General features: G+C 35.8%; 1 protein-coding gene and 1 non-coding gene across 2 annotated transcripts in view; one reads left to right on the top strand and one right to left on the bottom strand.

The window, feature by feature from the left end:
• Window positions 1-20,991, bottom strand: part of Rsf1 (remodeling and spacing factor 1) — a 133,543-nt gene that overhangs the window by 87,566 nt on the left and 24,986 nt on the right. Inside the window, exon 2 of the mRNA XM_004869669.4 lies at window positions 7,089-7,180. Within this exon, the coding sequence (XP_004869726.1) occupies window positions 7,089-7,180 (92 nt within the window). The remainder of the gene's footprint in view (window positions 1-7,088; window positions 7,181-20,991) is intronic.
• On the top strand, window positions 2,763-2,869 carry LOC147828065 (U6 spliceosomal RNA). Its single transcript, XR_015451516.1, has one exon. It is a non-coding gene; the product is annotated as a U6 spliceosomal RNA (small nuclear RNA).

Below are 20,991 nucleotides of genomic sequence, written 5' to 3' on the forward strand. Positions count from 1 at the left end.
TTACGGGCAAAAAAGAAAGCTATGAAATTACTTTTAGAAGTCCTTAGTAATAAGTACTAGAAATTGACATCTGATAAAAGTATGAATTTAATATACTTGAGCACCTACTATGATTTGGGCATATTAACTGGTAAAATGTTGAAAAATATGTATATAACCCTAATCTCAGAGAACTTGCAATTTAGTGTGGGAGTGGGAAAAGACAGAAAAAACAATTACAAAATTGTGTATATTATTTTATATATTGTATCTGATACAAAAGATTTTTGCACAAAAGATATTCTACACATTCATTCATCTATTTATAGTTGGCAAATACTGAGTGAAGCTATGTGTGAAGCATTGGTTCAGGTGCTAAAAATATTACAGAGACTGACAAAAATCCTGGCCCTCACAAAACTCTGGTTCATCAGGAGGAGGCAAACATAAAAAGTAAACATGATTTTAGAGAGTGAAAAATATTATGAAGGAAATAAAACAATGCGATATTGAGCGAGTGAAGGAAAATCTGAAGTCAAGGACTACTTTAGACCCTCTTGTACAAAGAGGAGCTAAAAATAGTTTGCCCACCGTGAAAACCAAAAATATTATGGTATAGTAGAATACATTATGTATTCGTGAAGAAGGAATAACAAGCAATGAACTTAGAGAAAAAAGCAGACTCTCACACTAACAACTAAGGAGGAGAGGATTGGGGGCTGAACCCACAGTCTCATGCATGTATGCTAACTAAGCACACACTCTACCAACTGAGCTACACCTCAGTACCATATTAAAAAATTTGTCATTATAGAGTGACATTTCGAATTAAAAAAAAAATTTTTGTTTGCCAGTTGGAAGACAAGAGGAATCCATACATCAAGAACTTACAAGAGAAAAGAAAAATCATTCTTTTACTTTATCACTGTCATTGTGGTAACCAGACTAAAGGCAAGGAAACCAATCTAGCAGCGGTTCTCACAATAATATAAATCACAATGATCTCAACTAAGATAGAGACAACAATGATGCAATACATGGAGATGAGAGATACCAATGAAGCCAAATCAATCAGGGAAAGGTAATACTGTTGGTGATATATTTTATAAAATAGTATTGGTAATACGAGAAGGAAAAAAGAAGTCCAGAATAACCAACATGTTCAATTTTAATGACTGATTATATGATAGTGCCATTTACCAAGCCAAAAAATAATAAACCCTAGGTTGGGACAGGGATTTAGCTCAGTGGCACTGCACCTGCCTTGCAAGTGCAAGGTCCTAAGTTTGAACCCCGGTACAGGGGGTGGGGGATGGGGACAGGGATCCTAGATCTCAAAAAACATATTAGAGGGCCAGGGATTTAGCTCAGTGGTTCCACTGCCTGCCCTGTAAGTGCAAGGACCCGAGAGTTTGATACCCGGTAGCAAAAAAAAAAAAAGCAAAACACATATTAGAAAAGTAATAACAGGTCTATTCCAGTTCTAGGTATACTAACTCTGATATGTGGCTAAATAGTTCTCTTTGTATCTTAGTATCTTTATCAGCTAAATGAAAAGGTTAAAGAGAAATAAAGGACAGGTTTTAATTTGGGAAATGAAAATAGATTTAAAGGTGATACTTGTATTTTTGGCTCAGGCAAGTGGTGGAGTATTAGTTCTATTTAACCAGCAGTATTATTCAGGATAGTCTGAGTTATAAATCTCAGTATCCACAGATTGACTGCTTATTTTCATAAATGTATTTATTTAGCTGTTCTCTGTAGCTGCTTTCACATAACAGCAGCAGTGTTTAGTAGTTGTGTCAGGGATTCTCCAGGCCATAAGTCTAACTCATTACAGAAAAGTTTAACAATCTCTAGTTTACAAATATTTATGTCTCACCACATTATATGTTGATGACAGGTTAGAAGTGGCTGTACTCTGTATCATCTTCAACTCAAGATGAGCAGCCTTTACCTACAAAAGTAGCAGTCATCGTGGTAAAGGGAAGAGAGAATGTGGGTATATACACTGCTCTGAAAACTTCTACACCATAGTTTGTTTGTTTGTTTTTGGTACCAGGGATGGAACTCAGGACCTTGCATTTGCCAGGCAGGCATGATGCCACTGAGCTAAAAACCCGGCTACAACATAGTTTTTAACACTGCAATTTTCCATGCATTTTACTGGTCATAAATAAGCTACATGGCCATGCCTTAATTCACCAGCAGTATGTATATTCCTCCTATATGCAAAGTAACCAAATCTTCTATAGTTCTCCCACACAAATCTATTCTTCCTTTCACATCCATTTTCTGAGCTTATGGTCATCTGGCTTAAGGTGACATTTTTCTAAACTCCTTTAAAAACAGTAATGGCCATGTGATTGTGTTTTTTCCCAAACAAACAGTACAGTATGTACAACTTCTTTATTAAAAGGAAATTATAGCTAGGTGTAGTGGTGCATCCCTATAATACTGGCACTCTGTGAAACTAAGGGAGGAAGTCTGTAAGTCTGAGCCCAGCCTGGGCAACTCAGCCCAGTGAAAGCCTGTCTCAAAATTAAAAAGTATAAAAAGAGAAGGGAGCTTAAGGGGATGTAGCTCAACACAAAAGCCCTGGATTCAATCCTCAGGACCTCAATTAAGCAATGGAAGCTGCTTCACCTCGATTTTCTTTCCCCAGCCTGAAGCACATTCTAACACACAGAAAATGCCCTAGAGTGGTATAATGAAATGGGAAGAGTTTGGGTCCCAGAACAACCTCAAGTAACACCTCAAAGAACCTTAAGAATCTAGACCATGTGCTCACTTCGGCAGCACATATAATAAAATTGGAACGATACAGAGTAGATTAGCATGGCCCCTGAGCAAGGATGACACGCAAATTCGTGAAGCGTTCCATATTTTTAATATATTTTAGAAATAATATATCAAATAACTCAACTAACTCCCCCCAAAAAAGAATCTAGACCAATCATTATTTTGACAGAAAGTAATAAATTTACTGATTATTTAAGCAATTATATTTTACGGTCCCTCTGTTGTAGTGGTTTAGGCTCTCATATAGATTCATCAATCATCATTTTTTAATATAAATGCACAATACGTAATTTATTAAATATTAAAAATATTCAAGATGAAGATATGAGTCATTTTCATAGGAGATAAAGAGACTGAGTAAATAAAGACTTCAGCAAAGAAAACCCCCAGAAGGCCTCATTGCTAAATTTTAAAGTAATATTTAAAGAATTAACATTAATACAGTACTTCACAAAAAATGTTTAAGAATTAAACAGAAAACATTTTCCAACTTATTCTATGAGGACAGTATTACCTGAATACTAAAACCAAAGACATCACAAAAAACAACTATAAAACAGTATCTCTTATGAATATAGAAACAAATTCTTAAAAATAAATTTAAAAAAACAAATCGAGTGGGCTGGGGATTTAGCTCAGAGGCACACACCTGTCTTGCAGGTGCAAGGTCCTGAATTCAATACCTGGTACCCTCCCCCAAAAAACAAATCTAGGAAAGTAGACAAAGGAATACACACACACACACACACACACACACATATACACACATATATACATACATATATGTGTATATATGGAGAGAGAGAGAGAGAGAGAGAGAGAGAGAGAGAGAGAGACCATATGGGACTTATTAGAGGTTGGTTAGGCATATGAAAAATCAATCAATCTAATGTACCATATTAATGGAGTAAAAGACAAAAACCACAGAGTTATCTCAACAGAAGCAGAACCATCACAGGACAAAAATAGAACAGGCTGTCGTGATTAAATGAAAAATAATAATAAATGCATACACACATACAAATTAAAAATTTGTGCTTTAAAGAGCATTATCAAAAATATGAAAAGATTAGACCTGGTAGCACATGACAGAAATCCCAGATATTTGGGAGACTGAGACAGAAGGATTGCAAGATCAAGGCCTGCCCAGGCAACTTGGCAAAACCCTGTTTCAAAAATGAAAAATGAAAAGGGCTGGTGATGCAGTTCAGGGCTCGCTAGATTCAATCTCCAGTACCTCACAAATGAATCAATCAAGTGAAGAGACAACACAAAAAAATGGGAGAAAGCATTAGGAAATCCTAAATGTGGTAAGGGTCTAGTATACAAACACTTTCACTCACACACACACACACACACACACACACAGTCTTACAGGGCTGGGAATTTAGCTCAGTGGCCCTGCGCCTACCTTGCAAAGGCAATATCCTGAGTTTGATCCCTGGTACCAAAAAAACCAAAACAAAACAAAACAAAAAACTCTTACAACTCAAAAACAAAAATGTCAACATCCAAGTAAAACACAGGTAAGGACAAAAAGGATAAACAAGGGACAATAAACACATGAAAAGAATGCTCAACATAGTCATTAAGAGAAATTCAAATCAAAACTAAACTTCACAACCACTACAGTGGTTATAATAAAATAACACAAACCAAAACAAAAACACAGTAAGATACTGGTGAGGAGGAATAAAGAAAAGGAATCCTTATATGTTCCTGGTAGAAATGTAAAATGGTGCACTTATTGTGGAAAAGTTTAAGAGTTCCTCACAAAGTTAAGTATGGAATTATCGTATGATGCAGCACTTCCATTTAGGGTACACACTCTAAAGAAACAAAATTATGTGTGTACCCCAAAATTTGTACACAGATATTCAAGTACTATGTGATACCATTCGAACAAAATATCCAAGAGATGGAAGTAAATCAAACATCATAAACTTATATAGATAAGTAAAATCCAGTATATCCACACAATGGAGTACAATTCAGATATAAAAGGGAACAAAGTACCAATACAAACTACAACATGGATGAAATGAAAATATCATGTCAAAAGAAAGAACCTAGACACAAAAGACCATATGTGACATGATTCCATTTATATTATCCAAAATATGCAAACTTATGGAGATAGAAAATAGATTAGGGGTAAAGAATACAGGGAGAGTATAGGGGTAGAGAGTATAGGGTACAGAATATAGGATATAGAATTTCCTTTCACTGATGAAAACGTTCTGGAACTAGATACTGGTGGTGTCTATAAAACAGTGTGAATATACTAAATGTCAATAATGGTAAATGTTAAATAAAAGAAAGCAGGTGTGGGATATATAGCTCAGTGATAGAGCACATGCCAAGCCCACATGAGGACCTGGGATCAATCCCAGCACCATTTTAAAAAAAAGGAAGCAAACAGACAAAAAGGAGTACATATTATATGATTATTTATATAAAACATGCAGAAGAGACAAATTTATGAAGTCATAAAATACCTTAGTGGTTGCTATGGGCTTAGGGAAGGGGACTGACTGCTATGAAGTTTCCTTTAGGGTGATAAAAATGTTGTGGATTAGTGATGATGGCAGCACAACTTTGTAAATATACTAAAAGCCACTGAATTGTAGAATTTAAAAGACTGAATTTATGCTATGTAACTATATTTCAATTCAAAAAATAGATGAACTAGAACCAAAATCAGAGAACTGATGGGATTTTATAATCATCTCAATTCTGAGATCTTACAAAGGAACTAATTCTAAACAGAATAAAATAAATTATATATGACCCGAAAGTTTATTATAGTAGAATGAGGATTAGTAAACAAGATATTTCAGTTCTCAGAATATTAAAAAATTAAAATTAAAAAAACCTTTAACAAATTTATTCATAAGGGATTACATTCTTTGTAGTCCTGTAAAACCAATGTCCTGAAATCCTAGCATCTTTTTAAATTCTAAAACCTTGATTCATTAATAATCATTCTGTTATAAGCAAAATGGCAACTTCAATGGTATTTGAAAAGCACTGAGTAATTAAAAATTTGTTCACTTATTCACTTTAGAATACTACAGAGATTTAAATTAAACATTATTGGGCCGGGGATTTAGCTCAGTGGTTCTGCTGCCTGCCCCACAAGCACAAGGACCCAAGTTCAATCCCCAGTATCAATCAATCAATCAATCAATCAATAAATAAAACACTATTTAACCAAGCTTTCAGAAAACAGCATCAAATTTGTGAAATACTGAGTTCACTTTGCAGTGCTTCGAACTTGTGCAAAAATATTGTAATATATTGCATACGGGATTTTTGAAAAATTTGACAGTCTTACCATTTAGAGCTGGGAGCCTATGTTCCCTCCACTTGACTCTGGGCAGAGCTGTGACTGCTTCAACCAATAGAGTATGGTGGAAGTGACCTTTCTAAATTCCTGACCTAAAGAATCATTGAGCTGATTAAAATGATTATTGTTTTACATCACTTAAGTTGAAGTGGTGTATTATACAGCAAAGTTAACTGGAATAGCACATAATACAAACAAGGAACTCTTGTCTCTGATGGTTCCCCTTTACACAGCACTCTATAATCATATACTTTCTTAAGGAAAAAAAGGCCAGATACGTAAATATACATACATACCCATTTTTTAAAAAGTAGACAAGAAATTATTTTTCAATCACCTAAAACATAAACTAATATTTTAGTATGTTACAAGAGTCAAAATATCCCCAAAGGACATCTTACAAATATACCATGTACAATACCATAGGTTTTGAAAAATTATATGGTTCTCCACATTGAGATACAAATTCAGACAATTTATACTGAATAAATAGTCTTCCTTTTAACAAGGTCCTTCCTAAAACTGATTTCCATTAGTCAGATTATACTCATTAACCAAAGGTTTGGCCTTGTGAATAATTTTTAAAAGTTTTTCATACTGGACTAACAGGCGTTGGGACATTTTACCTTTTTATCTATATCTTACTTGATGTGATTAGGATGATTTTAAGGATTTAATGAGCAGATTAATGAGTCTTAATGAGAAGATTTAATGAAAAATTCTGAGCACTATTTTAGATGTAAAAGAGACATAATAACTCCGAAACCTAACTTTAGGACTCAAGGCTACTGCTTAGTAGCAGTAAAAGAGGAGACTCATACACTAACAGATAATATGAATTTTAGAGTTGTATACTGAATTTTATTACTATAAAAGTTAAGCATCTGATGAAATGTAAACATTATTTTTACTAAATACAGTATTTCAATAATAGAAAAGGTAATTCACAAATAGTTACCTTGATCAAGTATTTTTCCCATCTGTCTGCTGTAACAGATTTGCCAATCTTCCTCATCAACTTCAAATGGAGCTCCACCAATTCTTTTGGTACTTAAAAGAGGAAGGGAGAAAATACTATTAGTTATTTTGTAAATGAAAAAACAAAAAAATTTTCCCCATAAATACTTTTTCAACACAGATGACACTGATTCTATTTTTTGCACCTGTGTATCAAAATAGCCTAAACTAGAGCAAGAATTCTTCAAAACTATTTAACAATGAGCAGGAATACAATCTTTGAAACTGCTATCAAGATACAATGAAATCTAATATAAACTACAGACTTTAGGTGATAATTATTGTAGATTCATCAGTTTTAACAAATGTACCACTATAGTGCAGGATATACATAATGGAGGAAGTCTTGCATGTGTGGGGACAGCCAGTACATATGAATCCTGTGAACGTTCTGCTTAATTTTTTGTGAACAAAAATCTGCTACAGGATTCCGGAAAGATGGCAGAGTGGTGAATAGAAGAGAAAGATCCTCTCCAAGAATTACTGTCCAGATGCTGGAATATAGCAACGTAAGGTAGAGAAGAGGGAAGTGAGTCCCTGGGACCCAGGAAGCATCTGAAGTGAGTACTGAAGCCCATGGGGAAAGCAAAAAGAGAAACTTCAACAAAGGAGGTGGCAAGCGGCACTTCCCCCCCCCGCCCCGACCCCCAGCCTTGACTCACTGAGTGGGAGGGGTGGCTCAAACCTGCAGATGCACAGTGACTACTGGCAACCCCAGAGGGCTCCACAGGGAAACATGCAGTGGAATGGAGCACTAGGCACAGTGAACTACTGGAGAGGAGTCAACTGCATTCAGAACTCAGACCACTGCAGGCTGGCTCAATCTAGCAACAGCCAGGGAGAGCCTGCTGAGTTAAGTCAGCAGGAGGTCAAGGAGCCGAGTTGCAGCTTGCAGGGACCAACCACATGGATTATCTGGAAAAAAATCGAGGGGTCCCAGCCTCACAGTCAGAAACCAGCCTGACCCGTAGTAGAACTAAAAGTACAGGCTTCCTGGGATTATCCACTACCCCACCGTAAATCTATGGCTGGCTTGCTGGGATTAAGCAACACAGATCTGGACTCTGGCTGCCCACTCTGTCTACCAGTGACAGCAGAGACATGCCTTGAAATAGGCATTTTGTTTTCTTTTTTTAAATTTTCTTGTTGTTTTGTTTTTTCTTGATCATTCTTGTTTTTATATGAGTGTGAATATTGTTTCCAGGGTTTTTTTGTTATTGTTCTGTTCTGTTACTCTTTTATTTCTTCCTTCTCTTTTTCTGCTGCCTTCTTCACCAAGTTTCCCAACTTCTTGAGTCTTGCTTCTAATCTCGCCCTCTTCTTCTATTTCTCTATTCCTCCCACCCACTCACTTTTAAATGTTCTCCCCGGAGGATAAAATCACCATATTGGGGGGCCAGGGATTTAGCTCAGTGGTTTCACCGCCTGCTGCGCAAGCTCAAGGACTCCCCGGTACCAAAAAAAAAAAAAAAAAAAATCACCATATTGAGGGCTTATTTACTGTATACAATTTTCTGGTTTGTTTTAGATTTTGTTATATACCCACAAATCTAGTTCACACAGTTAAAGGTGGCAAATTAATAGCTACCACAATTTGTCACTTTCTAGGCTGTGTTTGATGTTATTGTTATTGCTGACTGTACTATCTTAGCCTAGGTGACATAATTATTCTAATCAGCTGCTCTCTTCCTGGTGTGGAGTAAGGACAGGAAAGGAAAAAGTTACATAATCATTATCTATGGATGACATGATACTTCATATAGAAGACCCTAAAAACTCCACCAAAGACTTGTAATTTTTTTTTTTAATGGTGAGATAGGGGCTCACTATGTAGTTCAGCGTGGCCCTGAACTCCCTATACAGCCCAGGCTGGCCTTGAACTCATGGCAATCCTCCTGCCTCAGAATACTTCTAGATTACCAAATTCAGTAGCATAGCTGGATATAAAATCAACACTCAAAATCAATAGCATTCCTGTACACAAATAACAAACTCACAGAGAAATTAGGGAAACAATACCTTTCGTAATAGCATCCAAAAAAATAAAATAACCTAGGAATCAATCTAATGCAGTAAGTAAAAGACCTTTATATTGAAAACTACAGTACTCTGAAAAAAGAGATCAAGGAAGATAGCAGAAATTGGGAAGATATCCCTTGTTCCTGGATAGGAAGAACCAATATAGTGATAATAGCTATACTTCCAAAATTGTTACACAGATTTAATGCAATCCTGATCAAAGTACCAACAGCACTTCCCACAGAATTAGAGAAAAACAATTCTAAAATTCATTTGGAACTAGAAGAGACCTAGAATAGCAAAAGGAATTCTCAGCAACAAAGGCAAGACATCACAATCCATGACTTGAAATTATAGTACAAAGCTACTGTGATAAAAACAGCATAGTACTGGCAAAACAAAACAAAACAAAACAAAACAAAGAGACCTGAGGATCAATGGAAAAGATTAGAAGATGTAGAAACAACTCCAAACACACTCAGCCACTTTTTCTACTTTCAATTTCTCCTTTTTCCCCAAACATGATAATTCTGATTTTTTCCTTCCCATATCTAAGGCCTGCTCTCTATTTACCATTTCTCTATACCTTCTTATTTGAGAAAAATAATTACAGATAGTCTGTAACCAACCAGTATTTCCAAAAATTATTGGCTTCATGTCACTTCCCAATTGATTTTTTATTTTTTTGAAACAAGAGTCTTACAAAGTTGCCCAGGTTGCCCTCCAACTTGCAATCTTCCCACCTCACCCATCAAAGTAGATGGGTTTACAAGTGTGCACCATAATGTGCAGCCCCCAGATATATATATAAATACCATACATATACACCTATCCAGACTGATTCACAACCTAACTCTCCAGTCCTTTTCTCTCACTTCTACACTGAAATCTTTGATACAAATCATACTGGTCTGTATGCTGTCTACTAAACCTACCCAGATCATTATCTGTATGGGTTTTATTAAAACCTTCCTCGGGCTGGGGATTTAGCTCAGTGGTTTCACTGCCTGCTGCGCAAGCGCAAGCGCAAAGACCCGAGTTCCATCCCCGGTACCAAAAAAAAAAAAAATGCAAAAAAACCTTCCAGCTTACTATCTTCTTATGAAAGTAATTTTCAACTTTCAATGTTTGGGCAATAGAAGACCCAACATATCTGTGATGGCTTTCTAAAACCAGCAATTCCTTTGTTTTTGGAATGCTCACTGTATTCATACCATCTGTATCACTCATTGTATCCATCTCTACATCACATGGACATCAGTGTTTTATGTATGCACCCCCCACATCACACAGAAATCATGAAACATTGTGATACTACTGGTTACTACTGGTGCTACCTTTTAAAATTCAATACAAGGTAAAAAAATAAAATATGCAATAGATACATGTTTCATTCTACTTTACAAATGTAGTCATTGTTGACTTAGGTATATGAAAACTGATTTCCTAGAGTATCAGCTGTTGTACAGCACTGTCCGATGGAAATACAAAGTCAGTCATATCCTTTTCCAATAGCATATTTATAAAAGTAAAAAGAAGATGAAAATATTTACTTTTGGTTTTTTGCTTTTTGCAGCAAGCCCAGGCCTTGCCTATGCTAGAGAAGCTCTCTATGACTGAACTATTCTTTAATATAAAAATAATTTTAGTAGTATCATTTAACATAATATATCCAAAACTTATTATGTATTTTATACTTTTAGTACACCTCAACTCATACTGGCCAAATTTCAAGTGTTCAATCACATGTGGCTAGTACCTACTGTTATTAGATAGTCCTGGAGAATACAGAACTGGCATATTTAAAATTAAAATTTACTGCCAGGTGTGGTGGCATGTCTGTAACCCCAGCAATAAGGAGGCTGAGGCAGGAGGACCACTGAAATTTCGCAGCCAGCCTGGGCTACATAAAGTTCCTAAGGGTTTATCTTTATAAGTGACTTCAGTGTTTCTCTTTTGCAGTTTTCAATATTCTTTCCTTGTTTTGTACTCTTGCCATTTCAACTATAGTCTGATGTGGGAGGTTCTTTTCTGGTCATGCCTGTAAGGGGTTCAAATGTCTCTATACGTAAATGTCTAAACTTTTCCCAAGATTTGGGAAGTTTTCTGGTATTATTTCATTAAATATATTTTCTATACCACCATTAGTCTGTACCTCAGCATCCTTCTCAGCTATTCATTCAACAGCTCATTCTAGGATGTTGGAAATATTCTAAATCCGCAATTCCCAGTTCAGCGGCCATTTACCCACATGTGATTGTTGAGCATTAGATATGTAGCTAATGAAAATGAGGAACTAAGCTTCTGATTTTGTTCATTCTTGATTAATTTAAACAGACACATATGGCAAGTGGCTGTGGTTTTAGACACAGCAGAGGTAAAGTACTGATCATATTTTTATTTACTCTCAATTATTTTGAAAATACTGACAAGCTCTAAATCCACTCATTTATCAGCTGGAACATTTTATAGTCTCATTTACAGAACATTAAGTATTAACTTCTTTCTAAAGATTTATTTATTAACCAACTTCTAATCACTGAAAAGTACAGGTTTTTGTTCAAACTGAGATGGGATCTCTACCTTTCCAAGTGATAAATTCAAATCATAAACTTTAACAGACTCCTTTCTCTCATTCAGCCTCAGGAGATAAAAGAGTCCAAAACAAAGAAAAGATCAGAGATTCTGTGAATTCACAAAGAGTCTACCAACATAATGCAAGAAATGTAGAAGCCAAAAGTGGTAGAATACCTATTTATTGATCTAATTATCCAAAGATGTTTTATATTTTGCTTTGTGTTTTTTTGGCACTGAGGATCGAATTCAGGACCTTGCTCTTGCTAAGCAGGCTGCGGCACCACTGAGCTAAATCCCCATATTTTGGTATTTTTTAAAGTATCTTTTTTAACATGAATTCTTAAAAATGTTGCTGCACTGCAAAAATGTTGCTGCATGGTGTAGACCTGTAGTCCCAGTGCTCTGGAGGGCTGAGACAGGAAGATCAAAAGTCCTAGCCCATTCTGGCAACTTAGAAACTTAGCAAAATCCAGTCAAAAAAAAAAAAGCTGGAGATCTGAGATGTGAGGCAACACGAAGAAGTTCAATTTCCAATACATTAAAAGAAAAAAAAGCTGCTGCTTCCGCAATTCCAATTTGTTTCTAGTCTGTCACTGACAACAATTTTGCTTTTTGTTTTGAGACAGGATCCTGCTACGTAGTTCAAGCTGGCCTCCTTGAATTCACCATGGGGCCCAGGCTGGCCTGGAACTCACCAGATGCTCCTGCCTCAGTCTGCTGAATGCTGGGATGACAAGCTTTGATCCACCACACCCGACACAATTTTGCTTTTTGAGTGGCAGAAATCTACTTCATAATGACTAAATATATCTTTTTCAAATCTCAGTAAGTCTTTCATTTAAATGTCTTCTAAGCTTATGAGCATAGTTATTAAAACAGCTGACTGATAAAAGAACACTGATTTCAGACACCATGATTGAAAAAAACACTTATGATAAGCTGTTACTTATTGCCCAGTTTCTAGAAACTCTGTTGGAGAACACAGTTATAGAATACATGATCCTTGAAATCAATGTCATGTATTCATATATACCTTATCTTCAATGAATTTAATCAGCCATCCTAGTTTTCTTAAAAGCAAAGAAATGGCTCAAGACAAATAACTGTAACTCAAGACACCACTTGAAAAAGTACAACACAGAGATTCCAAGTAAGTGTAATAAAAATGACTCCATTTGTCTCATTACTATTATAGAGAAAATAAGTCTAAGAATAGCTATCAGGCAGGCAGATGAACCAAGGGTACTGCTACATCACTTTAGGTTTCTGAGTTCCATTTAGAATCATACTCACAATACATCACGAAATCCACCAAATATGGCTCGGGTTATTTCAGAACCAAAACTGGAAAATTTATCTGCTACAAAGAAAATAATCAGTGTGCCACTACTAGAAACATCAGCATGACTAGAAGTCATGATAACACCTCCAACAGAAATAAGAATAGAATTAAGAGAAATGATACCCTGTAAAACTCCAACAATGTATGAATCCATCCTTCCTGAAAGAGAAAGTACATGTTTCATTATGAAGAGGAAAGGCCTTTGAATGAGATGAAGTGAACCATTCACATCAGTCCTTCCATCAACCCTTAAAGGGTTACTCCTTGCTTACATTACAAACAGCATATTGGCAAAGACAATGTGAGGTATTCAAGGCAATGGCTTCCAGCAGCATGTGCCTACAGGTCTAATCAGAAGATTCTATTTCCCTTTTCTCTCTTCTCTACTGAATTTGATAATCAGGGCAGAGGGCTCAAAACAAAATGAGTGATGAAACAAAAGGGCAAAGAAGGATTTCCCTCAACTTTTTTTTCAATAATTTCAAATACTGTATAGTAAAAATCTTAAAAGACTAGTTTGTATACCCTTTACCTAGAGGCACCAATTGCTAGTATTTTCTCCACTGAATGGGAAACATTTTACATACACTGGGTTCAACTATTCAGGGATTGCCTCTCTATCAACGATGAGATAAAAAAATAAGAAGCTGCCAACCAAGCCAAGGATGAGAGAAATGCAAGTATAAAAGCCCCGAGGCAGTCAAAAACTTCTAATGTACTTAAGAGTAAAAGACATTGCTGGATGCTGGCTTACCATGTGTGAGGTCCAGCAACAACAACAACAAAAACAACAACAACAACAGAGCTGAAGAAGGGGCCAGGGATTTAGCTCAGTGGTTCCACTGCCTATCTCGCAAGCACAAGGTCCTGAGTTTGATCCCTGGTACAAAAAAAAAAAAAAAAAAAAATCAAAGATTAAATTTCATAAAGCCATTGAGCAATGTAGAGTTCAGATTTTATTCTAAACGTAATGAGAACTCACAGGAGGAATATAGGAAAGTTTCATATTTAAGTTTTTAAGAGATCACGCTGCAGAAATGAAAATCAAAATAATAACTGAGATTCTATGTTACTCCAGTAAAACTGTCTATCAAGGATTCAAAAAACAACAAATGCTGTCAAGATCACGGACAAAAGAGAACCCTTCTACACTGCTGTTGGAAATATAAACTAGTAAACCACTATGAGAATCACTAAGGAGATTTTTGAAAAAAACTAAAACTAGAAATGCCATTTAACCCAGCTAGACCTCTCCCAGACATCCTCCTGAAGGAGTTAAGATCATATCACAGCAATACATGCATATCCATGTTTATACCACCACAAATTCATGCAAGCTAAATTATAGAAACACTCTAGATGTCCATCAACAGATGCATGGATAAAAGGATATGTGATGTATATGTACATAATGGAGTACTGCACAGCCATAAAGAGGGATAAGTTTAAATCATTTATGGGAAAATGGCTGTGTCTTAAGACCATAATATTAAGTGAATAAATTAGACACAGAAGGTTAAATATCTCATAGTTTTTATCAAATGAGAAGCCCAAAATATGAATAAAGAACAAAATAAAAGAGAGATGGTAGAAAATAGGAAGATAGTATTTTTGAAGATGGGAAAGGGGACCTTAAAAAGACTGAAGAGGGGAGGTGGAAATGGGATCAAAAGTGATCACACGGTATATAATATATATTTGTACCGATATATACATATAAGTACTCATTTCCCAAAACAAATGTAATTATGTATACCAAACATACATAATGCATAACAGAGTGATCCAGGATCTGCTTCAAAATAATCTAGGGGCACAGGGAGAGATTAATGCAGTTACAGATGAAACAAAGTTGTGCTAAAGTTTGATAATAATTACATGAATGTTCATCAATCACAGAAGGCCAGACTGCACGGCATACCTGACACAAAGAAGCAGAGTCACACCAGATCCCACAGCACACACACGCCCAACACTAGGGCAGGACCGTCTACCAACTCCAAGACAGCTCTACATTTTGCTTCCCCTTGGCTCAGGGCAGGAGACGCAAGGACTAACCAATCAACCTGATCTTGGACAAAGACAATGCCCAGGGAGAGACAGAAGCAAACAGACTCTGCAACTGTTGACATTATGCCCAATAGACCACTTGAACCCCCACCCTACAGCCTACATCCAGCAGAACTAGAGGGCTGATCACGTTTCCCATCTAATAACAACAGCAAGGATGTTCCTTGGCTTAGTAACTACACTCTTGGGGAAAAGGACAGAGGAGAGTCTGGTGCAGGGAGGACCATAGGCCCTAAAACTAGGCATAGAAAATCATGGCGGGCTGAATCCCAAGACTGCAGATCTTGAAAAGAAACCACTCATTCAAAAACAAAGGAATTTTTGTCTTTGACTCATCTTTTTTTTCTATTTTTAAATTATTTTTTTTTCCTTTATCTAGTCTTTGAAGGGTTTGGGGATTTTTTTCCTCCCTTTTTTTTTCTTTTAGTTTTTCTTTTTTTGTTGTTTCCGTATCAACTTTTCTCTTCCTAATTTTTCTTTTATTTGCTGTATTTTGGTTTGTTTATTTTCTTCTTTTTCTTGTTCATTCTTTCCTGTAACTGTTCTCTAACACTATTAATTTCCTTTTACTTCTCAACAGGACTATCTCACTTTTGTCTCTTCTCTTATACGGAATTAATTTTTCATATTTGGCTTTTTTCATTCTCAGATTCCCTATCCCTTCTGCCTTCACTAGTAAAATTACTAAGCTTTATGAATCTCTAGATAGCTAGTTAACTTTACACTATTGCTGTTGACTACTGCTCTATTGATAGTAGAGATAAAGCTGTTCCACTTAGTAGATATTTACTATAGGCCAATATTTGGTTTGTCTTAGTGTTCATACTATAATTATAGATCTCTTTTCTATAGTTAAGGGTGGTACATTACTAGTCTTTAGAATTTGTAAATATTCAACTTGCATTTGACATTATAATTGTTGCTGCTTTTAGTATTATAGCCAAGGTGTATTAATTGGTTTTCCTGGGATGCCAATATGTGGACTGCCTTGGCATTACTAACAATACTGTGGCCCACTCCCAGATAGTGGGCCAAGAGAGTTGGCCAAATATGCTGCAACCTTCCATCCCAAGTAAACAGAGGTGATTGAATCCTGGGTCCAGGCAAAAACCAATAGTTAGCCATGCCTAGAGGACACCACTGGAAAGAAGACATTATCTAAAGAGGTTTCCATACTAGAAACAAAGCTTTCTACTACAATCAACATACAGATCTCATTATAAACAAAAATGGAAACATGAGAAGATAAATCAACAAAATGCCTCCAAAAACTCCTCCCTCCCCCAAAGCTGATCCATGGAGCATAGAAGGGGAGGAAGCCAAAAGGCACATACCCACATTATTTGAAATGCTATCAGCAGAGATAGCAAAATGTATCAGTAAGAAATCTGGCAACCTCACAGAAGTTATTAGTAAACAAATATTGGGCCAAATAAAATAATCAGCACCTCTACAGAAAAAACTTAAAAAAAAAAAAAGTTAACAGAGCTAAACAAAATTATGCAAAATAGAATGAACAGGGGCCAGGGGTTTAGCTCAGTGGTGCTGCCTTGCAACCGTAAGGTCCTAAGTTCGATCCCCAGTACCCCCCCCCAAAAAAACCAAACCATGAATGAACACCGCAGAAAAGAATTAGAGGCCATAAAAAGACTCCACATAGAAATCCAGGAGATTAAAAAATTCTATCAAAAGTATGGGCAGCAGAAGCAACCAATGTGAGGACAGTGTCAGAACCAGAAGACAAGAGAACATTAAAAAAAAGGACTGAAAAGCTCTTAGATGACATAAAGAAAACTAATCTGAGATTAAATGGAATTAGTGAAAAAAATCAGAAGACAGCATAAATGGCATAAAAAACCCATTTACTGCAATAATAGCAAAAAAATTTCTACATAAGGGGAAAGGACAGATAAGTGAGACATGGAATCCCAAATAGTCATAATCAGAAAGAATCCTTCCACATCACAGTCAAAATCCCAGAAGTCCACTGCAAGAACAGAATCTTAAAAGCAGTTAGAGAAAAGCAACAAATCACTTATAAAGGTAAACCTATTAGAATAACAGCCAGACTTAACACAAACCTTAAAGTTCAGGGAGCTTGGAATGAAGTGTTTCAAGCTCTAAAAGAAAACAATTTCCAACCCAGGCTGATATATCTTGCAGAACTACTTTGCAAAACTGATGGAAAAACAGCCTGACATGGTAGCTCACACCTATAATCCCAACTCTCGGAAAACTCAGGCAGGAGGACTGCCTCGAGTTTGAGGCCAGCCTGTGCTACACAGTGAGTTCAGGACCAACCTGAACTACATACTGAGTCCCTGTCTCAAAAAAAAAAAAAAAAATAGATAAATAACATGAAAAAGAGCGCCTAAAGAAATTCATGATCACCAAACCAGCACTCTAAAAAATTTTCAAGGATATCCTAGAGACAACAAAGCTAACAAGAACTAAAGGTCTAGAAGAATGAATACACTAGGTAGGGTGGCCAGTTAAGTAGAAAAAATGGAAATCAGCAACAGGAAAATAAAGCAATCACAGAAATCAATACCTTTCAGCAATAACTCAATGTGAATGGTCCCAATTTGCCAATCAAAAGATACTGACTGGCAAAATAGATCAAGAAACAAAATCAAACAGTATGTTATATATAAGAACATATTTAACCCAAAAAGAAACACATTGACTAAAACTCAAAGGATGGAAAACATTATTTCATGCAACAGGAACTTGAAAAGAAGTAGGTTAGCTAACCTATATTCAGACAAAGTGGACTTCAAGCCAAAACTTATCCAAATAGGTAAAGGTCACTACATATTGATTAAAGGGAACAATTTGACAAGAAATTAGAACAACTATTAACATATACGTACCAAACAAAAACACACCAAACATCATAAAACAAATACTACTGGGCATAAAAAACAAGAAAAACAAACACAATTATAGTGGGGTCCTCAATATCCCACTATCACAAATAGATCAACTACACAAAAAAATTTTTTTTAAATCAGAGCTGAACAAAACCTTCAAATAGACTTGATGGAATGTTCTACCCAACAACGTAATACACATTCTTCTCAATAGCATATGGAACTTTCCTGTAAACAGACCACATATTAGCCAATAAAGCAAGCTTAGGTAAATATAAAGAACTGAAAATATGCTATGCATATTACTATATCATGGTGCAATGAAACTAGAATCCATCAGCAAAAGAAAACACAGAAATTATGCAAATGCATAGAAACTAAACAATAGATTCAAATAAACAATGAGTTACAGAAGAAATCATGGAAGAATTAAGACAGCTTCTAGAACTAAACAATAATACCAGTACAACATACCAAAACTTACGGAACACAATGAAAGCAGTCCTAAGAGGGAAGTTTATGACTGTCCACATCACAAAAACAGAGTGAGCCCAAATAAATAACCTAATGGTGCATCTCAAGGCCCTAGAATAACAAGAGCAATTCAAATCCAAAGCTAATACAAAAAAAGCAAATTATAAAGATTAAAGCAGAAGTCAATGAAACTGAGACAAAAAAAATAAAGAACCAATGAATCAAAGACTTCTGCCACATGCCTTGCAAGCGCAAGGTCTGGAGTTCGATCCCCGGTACCAAAAAAAGGAAGCAAAAGACTTGGTTCTTCAAAATAATATATAAAATAGACAAATCTTTAGTGCAACCACTGTGGGAATCAGTATGGAGATACCTCAAAGAACTAGGACTGGAAGTCCCATTTGACCCAGCTATTCCCCTGCTGGGTATCTTCCCCAAAGAATTAAAAGAATCATACCACAGTGATATACGTGCACCCATGTTCGTAGCAGCATAATTTGTAAGAGCTAAAATTTGGAAAGAGCCTAAACACCCATCAACTGGAGACTGGATAAAGAAAATGTGTTGTTTTTTTTATAAAATGGAGTACTACTCAGCCATAAAAAACGAGAAATTAGGGACATTTATAGCTAAATGGATCCACATTGAGGTGATACTCTTAAGTGAAATAAATAGGACACACACGTATAAACACCGAATAGTTTCTCTAGTGTGAGAAACTGAAAGTGTAAATAAGGACTAAAAGGCATAATAATGTGAAATAGGAAGAAAAGGGGCAAAGGGGAAGGGGAAGTGGGAGGGGTAGGAGAAAGGAAAGAAGGGAATGGAATTAATACAAGAAAACGAAAAAATGGAAACAAAGCCTTTGTAAATAGGGAGGGAGGGGTTGAAGGGAGGGAGGGGAAAGGGGAAAAAATAACCAAGAGAGATTATGAAAAAGTGCAAATTTCCAATGATGAATGTCATTATACTGTATACCTAAAATGTACCAATAAAATAAAATTTTAAAAAATAAAAATAAAAGACAAATCTTTAGCCAATCTATCCCCCAAAACAGAGAAAAGACCCAAATCAATGCAATTAGAAGTGAAAAAGGTGAATCACAATGAACATTGCTGAAATCAAAAAGATTACTAACACTATCACAAATCTATAAGCCAATAAATTGGAAAATTCAGAAGAAATGGATAGATTCCTAGATACTTACAAATTACTAGAAATGAACCAAGATTTAGAAACCTTAATCCAATAACAGGCAATAAAATTGAAGCCGTAATTAAAAAAAAAAAAAACTAAGAAAAGCCCAGGTTCAGACAGATTCACTGCTACGTTCTGTAAGAATTTCAAGAAAGACCTAACTGAAAGGGAAGGAGTACTCCCAAAGTCATTCCTGGAAGCCACCATTACCCTAATTCCAAATCAGACAAGGACCTAACCAAAAAAAAAAGAGAACTATAGACCAATCTCTTTAATGAATATAGATACAAAAAACTATATTCATTAAAAACAAGATACTAGCAAACAGAATAAAACATCAAAAAGATACATCACAATGGAGTAAGACTGCCACAAGTTCAAAGCCAGCCTGTGCTACACAGTGAGTAGCAAGGCCCTTTTCTCAGGAAGAAAGGTAAGAGAAAGATGAAAGAAAGAAGAGAGGAAAAGCAAGTCAGAGACAGAGGGGAGGGGAGGGGAGGGGAGGGGAAGAAGGAAGAAAAGAAAAAGTTATCACCCAACATGTTTTGGTATATTACATTATTTTTAACTGTGATACAAAATATATCAAAATTTGCCATTAATTAAATTTATCAATTAATTAAGTGGCATTAATCTCCCAATGGTTTACAACCACTGGCGAAGGGGATGTCAAAAGATCTCAGATAATGGTTTTTGGTTTCTAAAGTTGAACCCTACCTAGCAAAATTTTATTTCTTAGCATTTAATTTCTTTTGTGAGAAATTAATTCTAAGTTAAATTAAAAGTTTTTCTTTAGAAGTATGACAATGAAGACTGAGAAACTTTGTGTTACCAAATTCAAAAGTAAGCATTGTAGAATGTAACACTACTACAGATAATCCCCAACCTGCAAATGGGACTATATCCCACTGGAATCCAAAGTCAAAAATTGCCCATTTCCCCACAAGAACCAATTCAATCAATACTGAACACGATAAGAAAAATTATCTTGTAATATAAATATTTAAAGCAGAAAAGGCAAGCACACTGGCTAAAATTGTTTTAAATTTATTCTAAAAGCTGATAATTAAAACAATGAGCCTTTTCAGTAAAGTGATAAAGTATAATACTTGTTTTTCACTAAAGAAAGATCAAATGTAACACCTGTTCTCATCAGTTTAATATTTACAGAAAAGAGATAGACAGAGAATTAAATTTAAAAAGGAAAGGAGGGCCAGGGATGTAGCTCAGTGGTGCCATGCCTGCCTTGTAAGCATCAGGTCCTGAGTTCGATCCCCAGTGCAGGGGTGGGG

Source organism: Heterocephalus glaber, unplaced genomic scaffold (genome assembly GCF_053883595.1).
Source record: "Heterocephalus glaber isolate CG9 unplaced genomic scaffold, H.glaber_assembly_v1.0 deba00001428, whole genome shotgun sequence".
NCBI classification, from domain to species: domain Eukaryota; kingdom Metazoa; phylum Chordata; class Mammalia; order Rodentia; family Bathyergidae; genus Heterocephalus; species Heterocephalus glaber.